General features: G+C 43.9%; 1 protein-coding gene across 6 annotated transcripts in view; it reads right to left on the bottom strand.

The window, feature by feature from the left end:
- The window catches only part of DNMT3B (DNA (cytosine-5-)-methyltransferase 3 beta), a 38633-nt gene that overhangs the window by 15857 nt on the left and 2459 nt on the right, over positions 1–20317 (bottom strand). For 2 of the 6 annotated variants that reach the window (XM_006881437.1, XM_006881439.1), the window contains exons 1-6: positions 7049–7205; positions 6127–6188; positions 3927–4031; positions 2854–2979; positions 2028–2234; positions 466–624 (exon numbers count right to left, since the gene is read on the bottom strand). In XM_006881437.1, coding sequence (XP_006881499.1) covers positions 466–624; positions 2028–2234; positions 2854–2979; positions 3927–4031; positions 6127–6188; positions 7049–7205 — 816 coding nt within the window. Of the gene's footprint in view, positions 1–465; positions 625–2027; positions 2235–2853; positions 2980–3926; positions 4032–6126; positions 6189–7048; positions 7212–7371; positions 7402–20317 lie in introns of those variants that run through there. The other 4 variants (XM_006881438.1, XM_006881442.1, XM_006881440.1 and 1 more) reach the window with 4 other exon arrangements.

Below are 20317 nucleotides of genomic sequence, written 5' to 3'. Positions count from 1 at the left end.
CAGCTGTCACCCATCTCCAGGCACACGCCAGTTATTTCTCTTTTTTTTTTTTTTTTTTTGTTTGGTTTTGGTTTATTTTTTTGGTTGGACTTTTTTTCCCCCCATTCACTGTATAATTTTTTCATTTTCTACTAGTTTATTTACAAAATTTGAATACATTATTTAAGAATAAATTCTTTCCATTTTCTTAATAGCTCCAGTAATGGTGGCAAAGTTTAAAAGGGCAGCAGGTAATAAACGTTGGAGAGGATGTGGTAAGAAAGGAACTCTTATACATTGTTGGTGGGATTATAAAATGGTACTCCTTCTATTTTTGAGTAAGAGATGCTAGGATATTCTGATCCTTGTTTCTGTCTCATGGCAATATTAAATTACACTAGATGTCCCATTCCTTGATAAAAGGAAAATAAAAACCTGGAGGTGTTCAGGGCCCCAGCTGAGAACCTGCCTTTGCTAATGACTCACCTCTGAGAATTTGCCATCACCAAACCACTGGACCCAGCGCATGCCAGCCATGGCCTGGCGCTTGGAGGTTACCTTCCATGAGACCACCATGGCAGGCCACCAGGAAAATCCTTTGATCTTTCCCCATACAAGGTCTCCTATTTTAAACTCCTTTCCATCCTAGCGGGAGGAAAAACCAGGTGAAGTAGTTTAATTAGATTAATTCACTATGCAAGTCAATTAATTAATTACAAAGGAACAATTATGTCTATTCCACTAACAGCAATTGCAACAGCCTCAAGGTCTAAGCTACAAGCTCCCATGAGTACATTATAATGGAAGAATTCCTTAGGAATATAAAATATTTAAAGTAACTCTAAATGTACCATAAAAAAATTAATTTGGGGCAATTGAATTTTTAATCCATAACAGAACAGATTACAAATATCGGGAATACTGAATGGGACAAAGAAGCTCTGATATAATTCATAGGGTGTTATCCAGTTAGTATGAAGACTCTTGCTTTGGTAGTTGAACTCCACCAACCATGCAAAATATGATCTCTTTCTATGCCATACAGAGGCTTAGAAAGCCACTGAAGAGTCAGTGGAGTTGGAATCAGCAGAAGTGAATTCAGTTGAATGTGGTAGACCTGGTTGAGTTTGAGTGATTAAATTATTATAAGTAATATTTTAACCTATTGTTTGGGAATAAAAGATGGCAAATATTTACACAAGACTCAAATTAAAATCACAACAATAAAATAAAACTCCAGAAATGACCAAGGGTGATTGGATGGTTTGTTATGTTATTAAAATGCAACAAAAAACTCTCAAACCTCAAATTTATAAGGTAGGTTCAATGCTTTTAGTGCAAAACATAAAAGTTCAATTGACAATTTAATTGAACAAAAGCATTCAATGATTTTGGGGGGGGAATGGGGAATAAAAATAAATAAATAGGAAACTTTGTGTATCATAGATTTATAAATTGAACCATTTATTTGTAACTGACCAGTAGCTAAACTTCCAACAGGTTTCCCAGGCATTAAACTACACATAAGACTGCCACCCTTTTCCTGGTTAGCAGCTATTGGCCTGCATGTGACGTTGGAATCACAGCAGTTTCTTACCACTGGGCCACAATAAGGGGTTGACCAGCCATTGAGCTCATTAAATCAATTAAAGTGAATGTTATGTTAATTTTTATAGCATATAAAATAATTTTATATCAATGATCAAATCATAAACCAGTGATTTGTAAACTTTCACTTATTTTAAGTTGAGGTGTGAAAAATAACTGAAGCTGCTTATCTTCTTCCCAAAATGTTAACATAAAATAAGGATGAGACTAACTGTCATAATGAGAAGATACTATACGATATACCTGAATGTATAATGCATCTATTAATATAAATCTTACATATATATTGCTAAGTATAAAGACAAAAATATTCAGAAGGTCCAGACATCAGGTGAACTGTGCTGACAGGAATTTGTGTGGGAATGTGCCTTTGGGTATCTTGAATGTTTTCCCTGAAGTCACTAACTGGCCACCCTGATGAAATGTCTTCCCTGGAGTACCTGGTACTCCACGTCTTCTACGTCTCTTCCATCTCCGTCCACCTTTGGCGACTGTAGGTTTTCAAGCTGGCTGTCCTGGACCAAGCAGACGTAGGGGGTACTGCTTGTCTGTGGCAACACATCTTCGTCTGTGAGGTCAACCGTCAGGTAGGGACTGGCAGGGGATGACCATGGTGTAGCCGTGGATGAAGATCGGCGCCTTAGGGACTATAGACAAAACAAAAAAGACACTTATTTGGGACCAACAACAAAGTAGGGCGGTGACCAGAGACCAAAGATAATATCAACTGTTTCTCAGACAAGTAGACAGAGTGAAGAAATAAACAGAAACCAGTGAGGATAGCTTTTCACAAAGAAGTATCCTGTAAGTGGTGGGCGAATACCCGCTGAACAACTTCTATTAGAATAAAAATATGTCTAATTTTAACTGGGATGAAAGCATGGATAATCCCCAAAGCTTTCAAAAACCAAACTCAAAAAAGAGTCAATGATTTAAGCTTCTACTATATACTCAGCCTTGGCTTAGGCATGTACAGCCAGAGAATATATCTATCAGGGAGACCAGACAATTGTGAATGTCAGTGGTTCAAATGGCGTGAGTACTTGGCCAACAGGGAATCCTGCTTAATTCCATCCAGAACTGAGTCAGAAGAGAAATCATCAGACTTAAGAGAAGTAAATCCAACACCCAGCAAGGGAAAGTAAGATCCTGGAAATAAGAGGAGCATGAAGAAAGAAATCAGGTTATCCAGCAGCCACAACAGTAAATAAGGTAAATTTCCAAGCCTAGAGATGAGGGAGCCATCTGGACATCTGGGGCACCAACCCTGGTAGGCGGGGACTCCACTGGGGACTCTTCCACGTGATTTCGGCCCTGGCGGCCTCGGGTAGAACGCAGGGAAGGCCTTTGCCTCTCCTGTCTGGTGGATCTGTTGCTATTTCGAGTTCGTACCTGAAAGTAAGAGAGTGTAAGCTCGGGGCCTTCAGTGATTGCAGGCATGGGGCCTAGAAGGGAGAGGCAGCGGGGACCATGAGAAATTAGCCTGAAGCATCAGAGAGGACCTAAGGTTTACTCTAATAAACAGGGCAGAGATGAGACAGTCAGCCTCGATTATCATGTTACAAAGACATTCTCTCTTAACAGGATAAAGGTGTTATGGTGGTCACCAGTGTGTCTGAAAAGTCAATAGCTCTGAATTCCCTTACCATCAATGTCTGCATGAAGCGTGAGGAAGGTTGAGCTGAAAATGGAAACTACAAATTGGAACAAAAATTAAAACCTTTGTTTACTATAAACCAGTTTATTTTCCTGAGAGACAAAAGATCAATTATGGAAGATTCAGGAATGGATTAGATCATCCATCATTAACCTGTTCTTCACAACCTGGTACACATCCAGGTCTTAAATACTTGGGTTCTAATCCTGTGCCCCCCAGCAATTAATGTGTTAACCTTGCTTATGTGACTGAAAATCTCTCTTTCAGTAAAGGTAAGAAAATAAATCCAAAGACCGCTGTGCATGTGAGCTCATAAACTGACTGGAAATGTTGTCAAGTGTAAGTTTAACCTCTAAGGAACTCAACATTCCTGAGTTTTAATTGCCTGCCCACATCTAGGCCTCGGAAAATGGAGCTGGGACACAGAAAGTGTCACACAAATGAGATGGATCCTAGTATGTGGCTGACAACTCACAAATCCATTCACTTCCAAACTCTACTATCCTGTGGAAGTTTAAGAAAATTCTAATCATTTTTAATTCTGCGTGTGAAACAAAGTCCATGGACCTCATTTCAAAACATATGTTCATATCCTTCTTTAAACCTCCCCCAGAGAGATTCAAGATGTGATAATTTCAGACTCAGGTCTGAGCGTGCCTTGAGTCAGCATAAGGAGACTTACAGCCGGGCTTTCTGAACGAGTCCTCGTTTCACGAAAGAGTTTCGGCATCACGGGCGTGTCAGAGCCATCTTCATCTTCTCCTTCGTCTCCTTCACCCGTCAGATCCTTCAGAAAGGAAGCATTATGCATGTAAAGTATAATTAGGAAAATAACAGAATCAACAGTTTAAAATTAAGAGTTGAAATGAAGATTAAAATCCATATAAGCATCGATCATCTTAGTCAATCTACCTAAGAGATTGTGCCATTAAGTCACTCAATCTTTACACATAGCCACTGGATCCTGAAGTCAAGATGAAGTCGTAAGATAAAGCCAGTGGAAATAAAAAAAAAAACAAAAACGCAAAAATGAAGGGTATGCAAAACATTATGCTTTTATCAGAGCAATTCGGGTACACCTGCAGGAAAAGACTGGAATAATTTTCACTCTTCAGTGGTTGGGATAAAATGCAGTCAAATTGCTCAAGGGAGATTCTTGCCATAATGACCAGGAAACAGGGCCATTTGGACTATATCACACCATGAATCATACGTTTCTCACACAACACTCAACAAAAACCAGAGCGGTAAGTGGCTGAGAGATCTAGCCATCACCATTAAGTATTTGCCAACTGTATGACCCCAGATGAGTTAATTTGCCTTTCTTTACAATAAGGATGAGGTGAACCATTGCGGTGGGGGAGGGGAATGAAGAGGAAGTGTTAAAACAAGGTTTCATTGCTGTGATTACGAAAAGACCTACCCCCCCCCCCCAAAAAAAAAACCAACAGCAGCACTGTTGACCCTCGTAAGCTTCATTCTCTGGATCACATTCTTCATCTGGGTCCACACTACTGGTCCCACCATAAGGAGAATGTCTGAACTAGGCTTTTATTGAGGGAGATCTGCTGGTCAAATGGTAAGCAATTGTGAAGGTCCCCGCAAAGGCTTGTGATTCAAATCCATCAGCTGCTCCACAGGAGAAAGACAGGCAATCTCTCATGTGATTTTTCAAGCTCTAAAAACCCTCTAAAGTTCATCTGAGTCAGTTCCAACCCAGTAGCATAGAACCATTTATATATTTACTGCTTTATCCCTAATCTCTGAAAACTTTGTCTAGAGAAAAAAGAAGTAATCAGACTGTTTTAGAAGATTAGAAAACAATCATAAACATAAATAATACCACAAAACAAGTTAAGAAACTTTGGATAACACTGATAAGAAATTAAGAACCTTGACTCATCTTAAATTACTAAGGCATTGCTATGATTCTTAAAGATTCCCTTACAACAGCCCAAGGAGTGCTGGTGTCACAATGGTGTCATTTTGCCAAATACTTGGCTGATAACTCAAAGGTTGATGAGCTATTTAAACCCACCCATGGAAGAAAGACCTGCCCATCTGCTTTTACAGAGACTTTGAGTCACTTCAGTCAGCAAAATGTAGCACTATGAGTCACGAAGAGTCTAAAACTGACTCAATGGCATCTGAAAACAAACAAGCCTGGACTAAAACCTTCTCCAACTTGCACCAAATCCTGAGGCTGCATTACCCTGGTGTCAGCACCAGACCATGAGAGGAAATAAAATCATATCCATCTCATTTATGAAAAGATGATAAAGTAACAAATCACACTGAAGCCTGTGAAGACCAAGAATCTTCCATGACTTGAACAACAACAAAAATTCAAACTCTCATAAGTCACTGAGTCCATTTTCATGTTAAACAAAGTGGCATTTCATAACAGTACATGGTAGTACTTCCTACATGGAAGGCTTCTCAGGCCTCTCTGGGTTTGGATTTTTTTGGCTTCTATTAGGGAGCTTTGGTGGCCTATTGATAAGAAACTGCACTGCAATCCCAAAGGCATGTGGTTTGAATCCAACTGCTCTGATGGAGAAGGATAAGCAATCTCCGTGTGATTAATGTCTCTGAAAACCTCGCTGGAGGGTCAGCTAGAAGTCAGATCTGACTCAGTGGTACTCAACAATAAGAATTTATTAAACAGTGCAACAATGAAAGAATTTTAAAGAGAAAAGTGAACTGAGGGGGTAGGGAGGAAAATGTGCAACAATGAATGAAAATCCAAATTTTCTATAAACTTTCATTAAAATATCCATAAAAAATTTTTTTAAAAATAATTTCTTAAAGGATTCTCAGTTTCCATATATAATGTTAAAGGGAAGTACCCTGGTCCCTGAAAAATAAAACAAGAAGCGTACCTGAGTGTAACTTAGCAGGCTGGAGACCTCCCTCTTGGATAGTCGTGAGCTTGAACGGCGGCCTGAGAAGGGAATAAAGGGTCAGTGAAGGGGTGGCCTGCAGCCTGTACCCTCTCCAACAAGAAGTGTTCTCTGCTGCTTGCTGTCAAGGCTGAAGCCTAGCATTTACTCAAATCATTTGCATCCTTGATCACTAACACTGTCCTATCTCTTCATACAGATGGCATCAGATCATGAGGCCATGTACGTTACAGGACTGAATACTGAGGATGTTGAGGGAGGCATCAGATTCATTCCAGAAAGTTGTTCCGCAGCCACTATGAAAAGGAATCAACAAATCAAAGCCTATCTTACCACCACGTGTTCTGTCTAAGGGCTGCTGCAGCAGACGGTACAGAAATGGGACATGTTCACCCTGACACAAAACCCTGATGGACAGCGCTGTTCTCAGAAATATTCTCAACATGTATCTGTGGAAGAAAGCCTGAGGTTACACTGAGGGGAGGACAGAAGTAAACATTAGCGTCCCCTCCTTAACACAACCCTAGGCTCAATGACAAGGGAGAAGGGTCCCTCTGCAAGAGGGCCTTCAAAATCTCTAGCCAAAGCTGAAAAGCCTAGAGACTAGACAACAACAGGCAGTGCGGGGAGTTCCCCAGCACCTCTCTGTACACCTTTCCAGGTGCTATCTTATCTCCTCAGTCTCCAGATCTGGAAACAGCTATGGGAGAGGAAAGGAAAAAAGGGAAGGGCTTTGCTCTACCACGTCCTCAAAGGGCTCGTCTCTCCCATTCTAGGGGGTATGGTGAAGACCGTCTCCTTTAAAAACTGCAGACAGAGCCTGTTATCCCAGCTGCAGCATCCAGTGATGGCCCACTGTGGCCAGAAGCTCATCCACCCTGTTCCCCACAGGCCCCATCACCTCTGATCTCCGGGGTGCTGATAGCCTCCAGGATGGGGGGTGAGGGGGCATCCTTGGAGTATAAGGACTGGTCGCTGCAGGCCCCATTTGTGATGATGGAGTCTTCCCTCCTGCTTGCGTCCTCCTCTCCGTTGAGAGATCTGATGTCTCCCTTCATTGTTTCCTGCAGGACAGGCAAATGAGGGGAGAAGGAAATGAGGGGGCAAGCACCTCCCCCAGCTGTCCAGCACTGACTCCATGTCCTCAGGTCAAGAGGCAACCCCCACAATGGGTTTTGCATGGTGATACCCCCACCCTGCTGTCCCCATCACCTGCCCCCTCACCAAACTCAGAGGTTCAGGGCTTGGTTCCATGTTGCCAAGGAGCATCAAAGGCTCAGAAGCCAGCACCCAGGGCAGAGGAGGGGGCCAGGCCTGGGGTCTGACTCTTAGGCTGGGCTGTGCAAGTAGCCAGCCCCTTCAAACAATGCCATTTAGGCCTCGCCTGCCCCAGGTGGTCTGCTGTCAGCCCCTGTTCCCTCTGTACCAGCTCCCTTCCCGTGCCTAGGCTCTGCAGGGCCTCAGGAAGCCAGTGCATTATTTTCCCTCCTGACCCCTTTGTTTGCTGTCTCCCTTCCCCTCAATCTCCAGGTCCTCTCCCACCGCCCCCTCCTCCCCCACAGAACCACTTCTCTCCTCTCCATGGCAGCACAAGCCCCGCCCCTGCCCATCCTTAGGGAACCATTGGTCTGTCGGCCTGTCATTCACTTCCCTCCTCCTTCACCAGCTGAGGCTTAGAGTCCCAAGTTCCCAAGAAGAGAAGGGGTGGGGGAGGCACAAGCAAAGGGCTGGGGGCCCTTAAAATGAGGGGACTGTCCCTGGTCCCTAGTCCTGTTACCTTGGAGACTTGGACTCCTCATTTGCCTTGACTGGTAACTGCTATCAGTCAGCTAGAGCTTTACAGAATGACCCTGGCTGGGCCTGGCCCTCTGCGCCCACTGTCGTCAAGATTCTAGACTCATGCGCTATAAATCTTAATGGGAGGAGACAGTATCTTTCTCCTTCAAAATTATTGGGTCAAATCAGAGACCCCAAGGCCTTATGGCCAGAAGCACAACTTGCCAGGTCACTATGACAATGCATTCCTTCCCCCTGAAATCCACTTTCTAACTCATAGTTAAGCTTTTCAAGGTTGTTAATGGTAGCGGGAAGAGAACGTCTATCCTCCATCAGCATAAGCCTAACTGGTGGATTTAAATCACCTTTGGCTAGGAGTGCAATTCACCGAGGACTTCGCCACCAAAACTAGCTATCCACCCACGCACCCTCTCCTCCCAAATCTCACTGCTGTAAAGCTGACTCCTACTCAGAGGTTGTACATTTTAAGGGGTGGACTTTGTCTCTTTCCACAGGGCCTAGTGAAACTGAACTGACCTTACATATAGCAGCCCAGCACACATAATGTAAGCCTAATTACAAATCTAACGGCGATGAGAACCTGAGACAAATATCCTTCGTTCATTTAAACCTCTCTCATGTGCCCATTTTCTAGAAAAGGAAAAGTGAGGCACCGGCAAGTCTCTAATGTTACTTTGATATCCATGATGTTGGGCATGGCTTCACGGAGTGTGACTCCATGTGACAAAGTAGAATTGTCTGCTAAGATTATCTAGGCTGTCATATTTCAGGGAGGAAATTGTTAGGTCCTGATCCAAATCTTTCAATTAGTTTAGCCTTTACACAGCCTGGGCACCCCATCAGACTACATCATGTCTGAGCACGGGAATGCGAACTCAGTCCAGAATTACAAAACTACCTGCCTTCAGATTGCAAAGACAAGAGCCTAGAGGGTCACATAGTATCACCCTTCTGGGGTGTAACCCTGAAGAAAATGCCAGCGAATTTTCTGGAAGCAGTACCGCCCTTGCTGTAACAGGGCGCCCACCAGGGGGCAGTAGGATTCATCGTGATGAGAAGCCTGAGGCGCCCCAGCTGGGGTTGCAATTTGTCACGTGGTCCCTCAATTCCCTCTTCTGCACCTGCGCATTCCCTAGGCAGGGCAATTAAGCCAAGCCTGGAGGTAATTCGAACTAAGGAGACAGTAATAAGACAATAAAGGTGTCCTCCCCCGCTGGGTTTCCATAACTATCAATCACATAGTTCTCTCATGGACCTGCGCGGAGGGATCAACTCTCCGCGGAGGGATCAACTCTCCGTAGGCGAGCACTTGAACAACTGCATCACTTAGGGCTCCTTGTAACTCAACTCAGCTAAACCAAATCCATTGCTGTTGAGTTGATTCTGATCAAGCAAGCCGGTTTCTAGCTGCAAATCTTTACTGTAGGTGATAGTCTCATCTTTCTTCTGCAGCTTGTGGGTGCAACAGTCAGTCAACAGTGCCACATTTAACCTGCCATGACCCCCAGGGCTTCTTGCAATAAAACCAGTTGGCTTCAAATCTGTTCTGACACTAGGCACAACTCCTGTATGCAAGTCTAGAACTGTGCTCCGTATGGTTTTCACTGACGGGGGTCGCTCCGCCCTTATATATCCAGGCAAAGCCCCTAGTGGCCTGTTTGGCTGCTAACAACAAAGTTGGTGGTTTGAACCCACCCACTGACTCAGCAGGAGAGAAATGTTGGTGGTGTGTTTCAGTAAAGCTTACAACCCAAGAAGCCCTGCGGGCACTGTTGTCATAGAATTGAGTCAGAGCTGATTCAAAGGCATCTAAGATGTCAAGTCACTATGTCTGTGTTCCTGGGTGCTTTTAATTGCCAATCTTTTGTAATTCAGTCCTTCGCACCACCCACTTGGTAGGATGATAACTAGATCCATTATCCCCCATTCGGCCGGTGGATCAGTGCTGATCCATTGCCTCACCTGGGATCTGGTTAAAATTGCAACTCAGGCACCATCCTAGATGTGCTGAACAAAGATTTAAATTTCTGTAAGATCTTTAAGTGGTTAAGACATGTATTAATGAAGCATTACTAGGGCTACAAATTCATGCCACGTTCTGTACTGGTACAGCTAGGGATTACCCACCCGTGTGGCCTGGGGTGTGCTGCTGACAATGCTTCCCAAACAGGAATCTCATCAGGAGGGAAAGACAGCCTCCACCTCCCCAAACCCCCAGGATATGTATGGAAGGTGTATTATCTGACTCAGCCCAATTATCTGCTTCTCAGGAGTTTTCCCTTAGCCTTGACCCAGAAGAACAGGCCAGTCCTTGTGAGGTCTAGATGAGGGAAAACTGTTGGGAGTATAGTTCAGAGTAATCATTAATTCCAAATATTTTGCCTCCGGCCAAACCTGTGAATTAAGTAACCTGGAAAGCTGGGCCAGGAGGTGAAAGTAGGTAGCAAGTGAGAGGCTGAAATCAGAGGACAAATCCTGCCCTTTCATCTGGGGTTCAGGTTTCAATTGGTGCTGATTTTCTCCACTGGTGAGACCTCAAGCCCCAGATTCTCTAGCCAGTCAACAAAATGCCAGACAGGAGTCTCCCTGCCTAGACAGTCTCAGATGGACCCTGCAGCCCAGCCCTGTCAATGATTAACCACCTTGAGCCTTTCTCAGGTGCTCTGCAGTACCTCCCTCCCTGCCATGCAGCAAGGAGCCTTCCTCAAGCCAGATCACAACATTTAAGAAAAAGCCTTGTGCCCCAGAGTCAGACCCCAAGGGTTGTAAATGTAAAAGCAGGCAAAGCTGTCATTTATGTCACCTGGGAGCCTGGAGGAAACTAAGAAGACAAAATATTTCTCCTTCTTGATGCATAATTGAAAACATGTGCCTATAAAAGAATGAATCCTATTTTTTCAACTCTTAAGGGCTCCCTGAATTTGTGATGAAAGTTAACTATGCTTGCTTTGCTGTGCTAGCACACATTAGCATCTAGAACCTGAATCCTGCAGAAGACCCACCTTAATTCCTCTATTTATAAGCCAAACAAATTCAGCCTCCATCTTTGAGGCTGCTGCATCGTCAACCCCCAGTCTCAAGAGGCAGGAATGTTTCTTCTCAGACATCTACTCCAGAATCAGACTTGTTCCCTACCACTTTACCATTCCCTCATAAATCCTCTCATCTGGTAATTAACTTTCTGCAGCACTTATTATGTGCCAAGAACTATTCTGGGCTTCACATTCTGTTCACTACTTACTTAGCTCGACTTAAAAGTGTTGTTAATTCTTAAATGTGGTACATACCTTAAACCCGTTTTACAGATGAAGAAACTAAGGCACATAACAGTTATGGAATAAAATGATTCATGTTTCTTGTCCATGCATTTTAAGACCTATTAATTTGTCTAACAATATACAGATTTAACGACATGTTTTTCTAAAAGTGAATGACAAATTGGCACTGTGTGATAATCACATATAGGATGGGACACAGGCGCCTCCAGCCCTTGCTTCCTCCATGCACTGCCAATGTGATCACCAACACAAGCCAGCTGTATCACCTAGCCAGATCGTTTCTGTGCTGGAGGATAAACTGGCTGGGTTACTGCCTGTGAGGTAGTCCTACTTTGCTGTGGGACTCTTCCAGAGTCGCTGACAGCCTGCCCTTAGAGCTGTCCCCTGCCTCTCCTTTGTCCTACACCTTCAACAGTTACTGGGCCCTTACTGTAAGCCGAACATTGCATTGCACAAGCATCTCTCTGTACCTCCACCCCATCCTGCGGCAAATTCTGTTATCAACCTGCATTCAACAGGCTCAGCTGAGTTAATTAAGTCACCCTACAAAGTGGCAGCGCCAAGACTCATGCCCAGGCATTCCAGGGCACGTGCCTTTAACTGCTGTGTTTCACAGACAAGACGGGCAGGAATTCTAAAACTGATGGGACAGTGCAACCACCCATGAGGCTATGGAAAACTTCATGGCTGCAGGACATGATAATGGGGAGGGTGTTTGCTTTTAAAAGAGGCTGGTGTCTAACCTGTGGATGAAGAGCGACCTTTACCCCTTCTCCAGAGGCTGGGGTCCAACACGTGGTTCTAGGTCTAGCAGCAGCTCTGGGTGGGCCCACTGCAAGGCCCTCCCCCAAGGCACCGTGCCTCATTAGTACTGTTGCTTGTACCCCAAATGAACCAGGTCAGACATGCACAAATGCAATGTGGCAGACAAGGGTGGGTGGTACCCTCAATTAGAGTCACGGAGGAAGCTTAGGGACACCCACACACACACACAACTGAGCTGAGAAATGAAGTCATTTCCTCCAGGCTGGCACCAGCACAAGACTGTTCAAGGCATCTAGTAAATGTTAATTGCATTAATTAAACCTCACAATGCAGGAAAAGGGGCCTGTGGTGAAAGGAGGGCAGTGGGTGGAGTGGGGGGCAGTGTAGAAGGAGGGGCACTGAACTCCCCATCCCATCGCTCTAGGGCTTAGAAATGTAATGGAGTAACAAGGAAAAGATTGGAAAAAATGTCAGCCTCCCCTACTTAAAATTCCTGTTTGTGGGAGGGCAATCTAGATTCCAGAGTCTTCCCATCAAAAGGAACCCACAGGAGCAGTTAACCGAGCTGTAGTGATGTCTTTACACGCCACATGACTAAGACCAGTCTCCTCTTGGACCATTTTACAGATGAGTCTCCTGAAGCCCTATAGGAACTGGTAAGGAGTTGGTTAGGCCAATCCAAAGGCGAAGTGGAAGAAAGATGGGCAATCTCCTCCCATGCCTCTGAAAATCTGCTTGAGGGGTAGCTATGAACACTATAAAGCCCAAAACAAGTACATTCCTCATCTAGCTATTAAGAGATGGAGATTAGTCCCATCCATGCTGCCTCTGACCCTCTCCGCACCCAGGAACTTACTCTAAAGTCCAAATACCAGCCCTACCAGAATAGGTTCTGTCTTTAGGATGGTATTCCAACAGCATCGACTAGAATGCCTCATGTATTATCAGGAAACCACTCAGTGTTCAACCCTAAGGAAAAGGGACATGGGAAAGGATGTTTACTGTGGCTTTTGTTTCTTAACAATTAGAGTACTAAGCCAAGGGCAGATATCTGAGGTAAACTAGGAGGCTGTGTCAAGTAAATCTTTTAAATAAGGTACAGTTCCACTCTTTAATGCTAGCACAAATGTATTTAGTCCTATTTCTCTAACATTTTCCTTAATGTGAAGTCGTTTCTTTCAGCAAAGTAACGTGTGGAAGACTGTTCTGTCATAAACATCTTGCTGTAACAATTAAGACTCTTAAAAACCATCTGCTTAATTAATTCATTTTTAGATATGATAAAAAGTAGGAGATCAGGGAGCTCTGGTAGCCTAGTGGCAAGAAGTTGCACTGCAATCCCAAAGGCGTGTGGTTCAAACCAGATGCTCCGCTGGAGGAGGGGCAATCTCCTCCTGTCCCAGGATCCGATTCCACGGTACAGTACACAAGAAAAAAAAAGGGGGGGATCTATTTCCCCCCCCCTACCATTATAAAGCATCAAAACTAAAAACAAGAATGTTCTCCACCTCAGAGAGTCCATAGGCAGTGTAGATAAAATTTGTAGACAACTTTGGCTGGTAACAAAAAAGTGGTGGTTCCAATCAACCCAGAAAAGACTCTGGCCCTCTATTTCCCCAAAAGTCAGCCACTGAAAACCTTCCCGAGCAGATTCGCTGGCAATCTGTTATTGACCTTAGTCTTGACTGTGGTGGTCATGGATGCAGAAGGTGTGGTACAGAACATTCTACTCCCTGCTAGTTTCCCAGTGACCTTAGGTTGTGGGGACAATATTCCTTAGCCTTGAGCTATAATGTATTGGGCTTACTAAATATGTAACATCCCAGGATAAATGTGGACACCAGGGTTCTAAAGGGATTTGCCTATTCACCCCAAGGACTCTGGGGTTTAGCCTGGGCTCAGGCTCTTTCCTCAACTGCTGAAGATTCATTTGAGTGTCATGTTTTTTATCCAGGTAAAGCTTCCTTACCCAACTCCTGGGGTCAGAATGGAGGGAATGGACCAAATGCCTGGCATACAACAGGCATTCCCTCTTGACCACATCCATCCTTCCACATAAGATCCTCCTCTTTAGTGGCCTCTCCTCAATCCCTCAGTAAAACAAAAGAACTTTTATTCCAGTGTACCAGGGTCTGGACCGGGCACTTTGGAATTAAGGTCAGGCAGCCTGTCCCAATGGAAGCCAGCAGTCAGGTAAGTAAGTTGGTCAGATTAAGGAAGATTGCTTTGTTGCCATCATTTACACTGCTTTATATTCAATAAACAGCTTTAGGACAATAGACACGATCTTGCCTCTGCCTCCATGAGCATTAGCTCAGGACTTTAAATTTTATCATCTTGCTTGTTTGCTGTCTCCTCACATAGCCCAGAGCAATCTAGAGAATCCCTGCCTTGGTGAACTCCAGGTGAGCTGCTTCTTTTCCCTGGTTCTACACTGCAGCTACATGCCACTTACACAAAGCACATGCCAGGCTTCTGCAGACAAGCCACAGCTCACCATCATGGAGCCAAGATGCCAGAAGCCTGGCACTGCGTTGGCTGCTGAGGACACAGACCAAAAAGGCCTCACCCCTGTTCTAGGAGAGGTGGGGTATCCATTTATTGGAGGATGCAAATGCTGCTAGAATCATAAATAGCAAGGGGCCCAGTGATCCCAGAAAATAGGGCGGCAGGGAGAGACACAAGAGAACTAGCTACACACCCACCCTCAGTCCCCTCCTACAGCCAGGATGAAGGTCTGGACCAGACTAGGACAGAGGAAAGTGGAGCAGCCAAATTGGATGAAAACTCCCCAGTTTCAGGGAGCTCCGGTAGCCTAGTGGCAAGAAGCTACGCTGCAATCCTGAAGGCACATGGTTCAAATCCACCAGATTTCTCTGCTGGAGAAGGAGAGGCAATCTTCTCCTGTGCCAATCGGATCTGACTCGAAGGTACACAACAACAACAAAAAACCCAACAACTCCCCAGCTTCCTATCCCTACAGCCAGACAAACCTAGGTAAAATCGTGAAAATTTTTTTGCTCTGGAGGAAATGACAGGCATAGTGGTCAGATTTAGGTATCTGGGAGACTCACAATCAGGTTCACAAAGAAGTCCATCAGTTTTCAAGACCTCTGCTTTTATGGTCTGTCAAGTATGCCAATAAAGGGATATATATATATATATATTTATTGATATATATATATATATATATATATATATATATATATATATATATATATATATATATATATATATATATATAGAGAGAGAGAGAGAGAGAGAGAGAGAGAGAGAGAGAGAGAGATTCTCCAAAGAGATAGCTATGGAAAGAAGACTAAAAACTAGATTATCTTTAGGAAGAGAAAAGATACTGCATGCATAAAACAAGAAGACACCATTAAAGTAAAAATTTAGAGACTAAGAATTCTTCAAAACAGAGGACAAAGGTTCACTGGGGGGAGAAAGCTGAGGGTTATCACTCAAAATAGAAAGGGTCAAGAGAGAACTCCTAGCAGGAAAATCATGAAGAGAACAGAGAAAGGAACATGGAAGGTGATTATTTTAGCTAGGACTGCCCAGCCATGCCTCACCTGGTCTGCATCAACTTCTCTCTCATCCTTCAACTTTCATTTTTTTGGCAGTGAATAAGAAAACCAAAACAACAAACAAAAAAACCCAATACCCCAACAACAGAAAAGTCCCCTCATTGCCACTGAGTTGAAAGCAGAAGCAGCTCAGAGCTGACCCTCCTTTGGGGAGGCTATCAATCACAGGAGGGATTCCTCATCTTTGTCCTTGAAGCTGCTGGTGGATTCAAACCACCGAGAGGCACTCCCTGTGGAGAGGCACTCCCTGTGAACTACACCACCAGAGGTAATTTTCAGGCAACTGAGCTTGAACCTAAGTTAGAAAAAGAAAATGTAGTCCATCACCCGTAAGGGAAGGGGGCTGCACTGGGTTACAGACTCTAGCTAGTATTTGTCTGAATCAGTGAAAACCATGGCCAGATAGGCTCATGCTGCTAATCCCAGAGGATCTTTTCACACTGGTCCCCCAAAACTTCCGGTGAATCCACCTGGGAAGTCAGCCTCACCAGTGACTAGCCCCCTTCCTGTGCCACGCAAGACTACCGAGTCATGTCTCTTCTCATCACTCTGTAAATAAAACCCATTTCATCCTGACACAACCTGGGATCATTAGCAGGACTGCTCTTCTCAACCAGCCCTGTGCACATTTCCTTCCATCTCTAGAAGAAAAAGAGATGTCTCAACACTGCAATACAGTGATTACCTTGGGGTGGTGGGGTAACAGATGAATTTTATTAACTTTTTGGCATCTGAAGTCCATAATATTCTTCTTATTCTTTGCTGATTCTCTGGAAAGGACTGTCCCCCCAGGAAGTGAGTAATCATTTGCCAACATTTACTGAATCCTCTGTAGGCACAAACTACTTCATCTGTATCACCACAATTAACTGATGCCAGCATCTCCTAGAATTGCTAATCATACATTCCTATTACTGTACAGATGTAATAGCTTTAAAGTTTGGAGCCCTGATTTACACATGGTTTGAAGAAGAACGTAAATCCAGGCATTAGGTTCCATAGCCCTTTGGTCTGGTGGCTCAGATGTCCACGTCCTGACTGGTAATAAATGGGCTTTTTTCTCATATTTTGATCCTCATTTAACTTTGTGAATGATCAATAAAAGGTCAATAAACGAAAGGCCACTGTGTGAAATTTTACTTTCCTAGCATCCCTTCAGTGTGAGTACATTTATACCCATCCAGGAGATGTGAACAAGAATTTTTTTCCTTGTGTACCATCAAGTCGGATCCAACTGGAACAGGAGGAGACTGTCCCTCCTTCTCCAGCAGAGAATCTAGTGGATTAGAACTGCGCCGCCTTTGGCATTGCTGCACAGCTTCTTGCCACTAGGCCACCAGAGCTCCCTGAACTTTTTTTTTTGCACTAGACAAAACTGTTCTATTTGTGATTATCACCGGGAGGTTTGGGCATTCGGAGGTTTGGGCATTCGGAGGTTTGGGCATTCGGAGGTTTGGGCATTCGGAGGTTTGGGCATTCGGAGGTTTGGGCATTCGGCGGCCTAGCCATGCGAATAGGAGCCTGGTGACAGTGCAATGATGTTTTAAAAAATAATTTAAGAAGTAAAAATGATTTTGTAAATTATGACCTAACATGGGAGGGACTGGAGAGCATTATGCTTAAAGAACTAACTCAGTCTCATAAATACAAAACCGTACAGGACGTAATTGTAGAGGATCCCAGGGTTGGGGAGGGTGCTTAATCAGAGGGTTGCAGTTAGGGTTAGGGTTAGGGAGGGATTGGGAAAGGGGAAAGTGTAAAAAACAATGTATATGAACTTTGTACATAAATCAATATAAAATAAAATAAAAATTAAAAAAAAATTTAAGAGCAATCTACTACAGCACAGCAATCCCATCACCTGTGGGCCCTTGGCCTTTACCACGTTTCCATCCAGATGCCAGGAAAGAAAGGCTTGGCAGCTAACATGCCCAAAGCCAGGCACTGACTACCCTACTGAATTCAGTTCTGCTCCATATATGGAGTCAGTCACCTTAAGTTTGCATCATAAGCAACCAGTTGTTTGCTCGGTTCCTTTAGCACTTGTCACACACTTCTGAAGCCCAAGCACTGAGCTTTTTGTCCCTCTGGACAAAAATAACCAAAACCAAACAACTGTCCTGGGAGGTAGCAATCAGCTGAACACAGACATCAATGTCCAAAAAGCACATGTAAGAAAGTATTCTGAAAAGTACTGACCACCAAGCCTCAGAAGCAGACGTCCCATAGCCTTGGTTCTATCTAGAAAACAGGCCAGCGAAAGCTCTAGCAGAAGAGGAGTAAGCTCAGGCAGCTGAGTCAGTACCAAGTTGTGCTGTGAACCCAAAGGCAGACGGCTTGGATCCACCAGCCAAAGGTGAAATATGAGCAGTCTCCACATGATCTACAGGCTCTGAAAACCTGCTGAGAGTGAGAACTACAAGTGGGAGAAAAACGGGAAGGGGAATGAGAGAGCACAAGAAAGCACTTTTACTACTTACAAGGGAGCACTGTGGTGGTGTAATCAGTAGGGTGTTTCACTGCTAACCCAAAGGTGGCGCTTCTCAGGTGGTTCGAATCCACCTCCCGCTCCAGCTCTGTAGAGCAAAGATGGGCAATCTCCTCCCATGTGGATCTACAGCCTCAGAGACCCTCAGGAGGGTCAGCTATGAGTTGGTTCCTACTAGACAGCAATAAATGAGTGAGCGAGTGAATCCATATAAAGGAAGGAGGTTTGTAAAGGAGTAAAGAGTCACGCACTGGAAATCTAGGTCTTTTTTTTTTTTTTAATTTTTATTATTTTTGTGTGAGTGTACTGTCAAATCAGATTTGACTGGATTTGAACCGTGCGCCTCTGGGATTGTAGTTGCAGTTCCTTGCCACTAGGCCATCAGAGCTCCCCGAATCTAGGTCTTCCATGAAACGCATTTCTGATTACAAAAATATTATAGTCTGATGGTAATTAAATTTTATGAAACATAATGAATGGAAATGATTGTATGAAACAATGCAAATGAAGAATGTGAAACACATATTTATACAAACTTTGTAAGCAAACCAATATAAAAGAAAAATTTTTAAAAACCCCAACTACTGCTATCCAGTCTAGTCCAGTTCATGGAGGCCGTGTGTGTGCAGAGTAGCACTGCTCCCCACAAGTTCAAGGCCTTTCCAAGGTCCTGCTGGGTGAGCTCTACCCACCAACCTTCCTGTCAATCTTCAAGCACTTTTATCTGTGCTGCTCAAGGATTTCACATTCACTAGTGATGACAATAAAAAAACAAAAGCAAAAATCAAATGAATAAAGAATTATGTTTTTCAAAAGATATGTTCAAATACAATTTGCAGGGATGTAGAAGAATCTTCTAAAGCCGTGTGTAGTAAATGTTCTGTATGATGCACTGTTCAGAGTCTGCTGCTCACTCTGATATCATTTCTGATACCTGGAGACGTTTAATAGTGCATTATCTGCCATTTTACAATTTGTCACACAGCTATACATGCGTGTCACACTTCTGTGACTATTATTTCTCCTATAGACTCTGAACCTGACAACCTGACTAAAATGAGGATCATTAGAAAATTGAAGGCACTATATACAAAAGTCTCAAAATGTCAGACTCTGGGTGCTCTTTCTATACATGGTATTTTATTAAGATGGGAACAGGCTTGAGAAAGGAGGGAACAAACTCCAAATTTCTCTTAGTGTTCTTCAAACAAAAGACCATAAGAAACATGTTGTCTTTTATCTTCTTGCAGTCTTTCCTGCATATATTCTGCATGCTAATAGATTTCTTTCAGTTACTGACCCATACATACTAGTTCAGATTTCATTCCATCTGGGAAAAATTAAAACATTGATTTAAGCTGGTCAAACTGGATGGATAGTAGCTATGCATTACGCCTTGGAAACCATGGCCGAAGGGCAGCTTCAGTATCAAGTGCAGGAAAATAAATGGCTTTATCCTGTTTAAAAAAAAAACAAAACAAACCCAACTACTCACCTACACTCAGGCCTGGCCCTATTGAAGGTGAGGGAGTCCAACCTACACAACCAATTTATCAAGGATCCTCTGAAATAATTAAAAAGGGAACTGAGCTAGCTGGCATGGGGCATATCTTGGACAAAGGAATCCCAAGCTAAATTTCCCAAGGTGAATTTGACCAGCCTCCATTGGAAGTAGGTGCCTGGGGCTATAATGAGGGCTGACAGGCTTCTTTGGGTCAGACCCATGTGGCATAAGAGAAGGGGACAGTCTTCCAACCTCCACCTGGTCCTAGCCCCTCCCCTAAGCCTCCTGCTACTCCAAGATCCTCCCCTCCCCCCAGCCTTTGCAGGAGATGGCGGGTTTTGTCTATGACTACAAGGAGCTAGCTACAGCTCGCCATAGTCCTAGGCCCTTTGTCCCTGGTGCCTCCACCCAATGTGGAAAGGTAATGGATCTGACTTAGTACTGCAATTACACCTTCATGGTAGGCCCCAAGGTGGGGAGAGCATGGGGCGTAAAATATGGCCCTAACCCCATAAACAAAAACCATGGCTCTATTCAAAAGGGAATAAAAAGGCGTTTCTTCCTGCCAACTCCCAAAGCCAATTATTCAGAAACCCTTTCATAGGTGAGGGGAACACCTTGGTGGAGGGAGGCGGGAAGGAGGGGCTAGAAGATGTGCCTTCACATTTAGGGTTCTTCCTACTGATTCCCTAAAAAGATGAACTATTAGTTATAAATGAACACATCACCTTGTGTTCGAACAGTCACCTTG

The sequence above is a fragment of the Elephantulus edwardii genome, unplaced genomic scaffold (assembly GCF_000299155.1).
Source record: "Elephantulus edwardii isolate Elephantulus edwardi_28Jun2011 unplaced genomic scaffold, EleEdw1.0 scaffold00015, whole genome shotgun sequence".
Taxonomy (NCBI): domain Eukaryota; kingdom Metazoa; phylum Chordata; class Mammalia; order Macroscelidea; family Macroscelididae; genus Elephantulus; species Elephantulus edwardii.
This window is presented reverse-complemented; position numbering and strand designations above follow the sequence as displayed.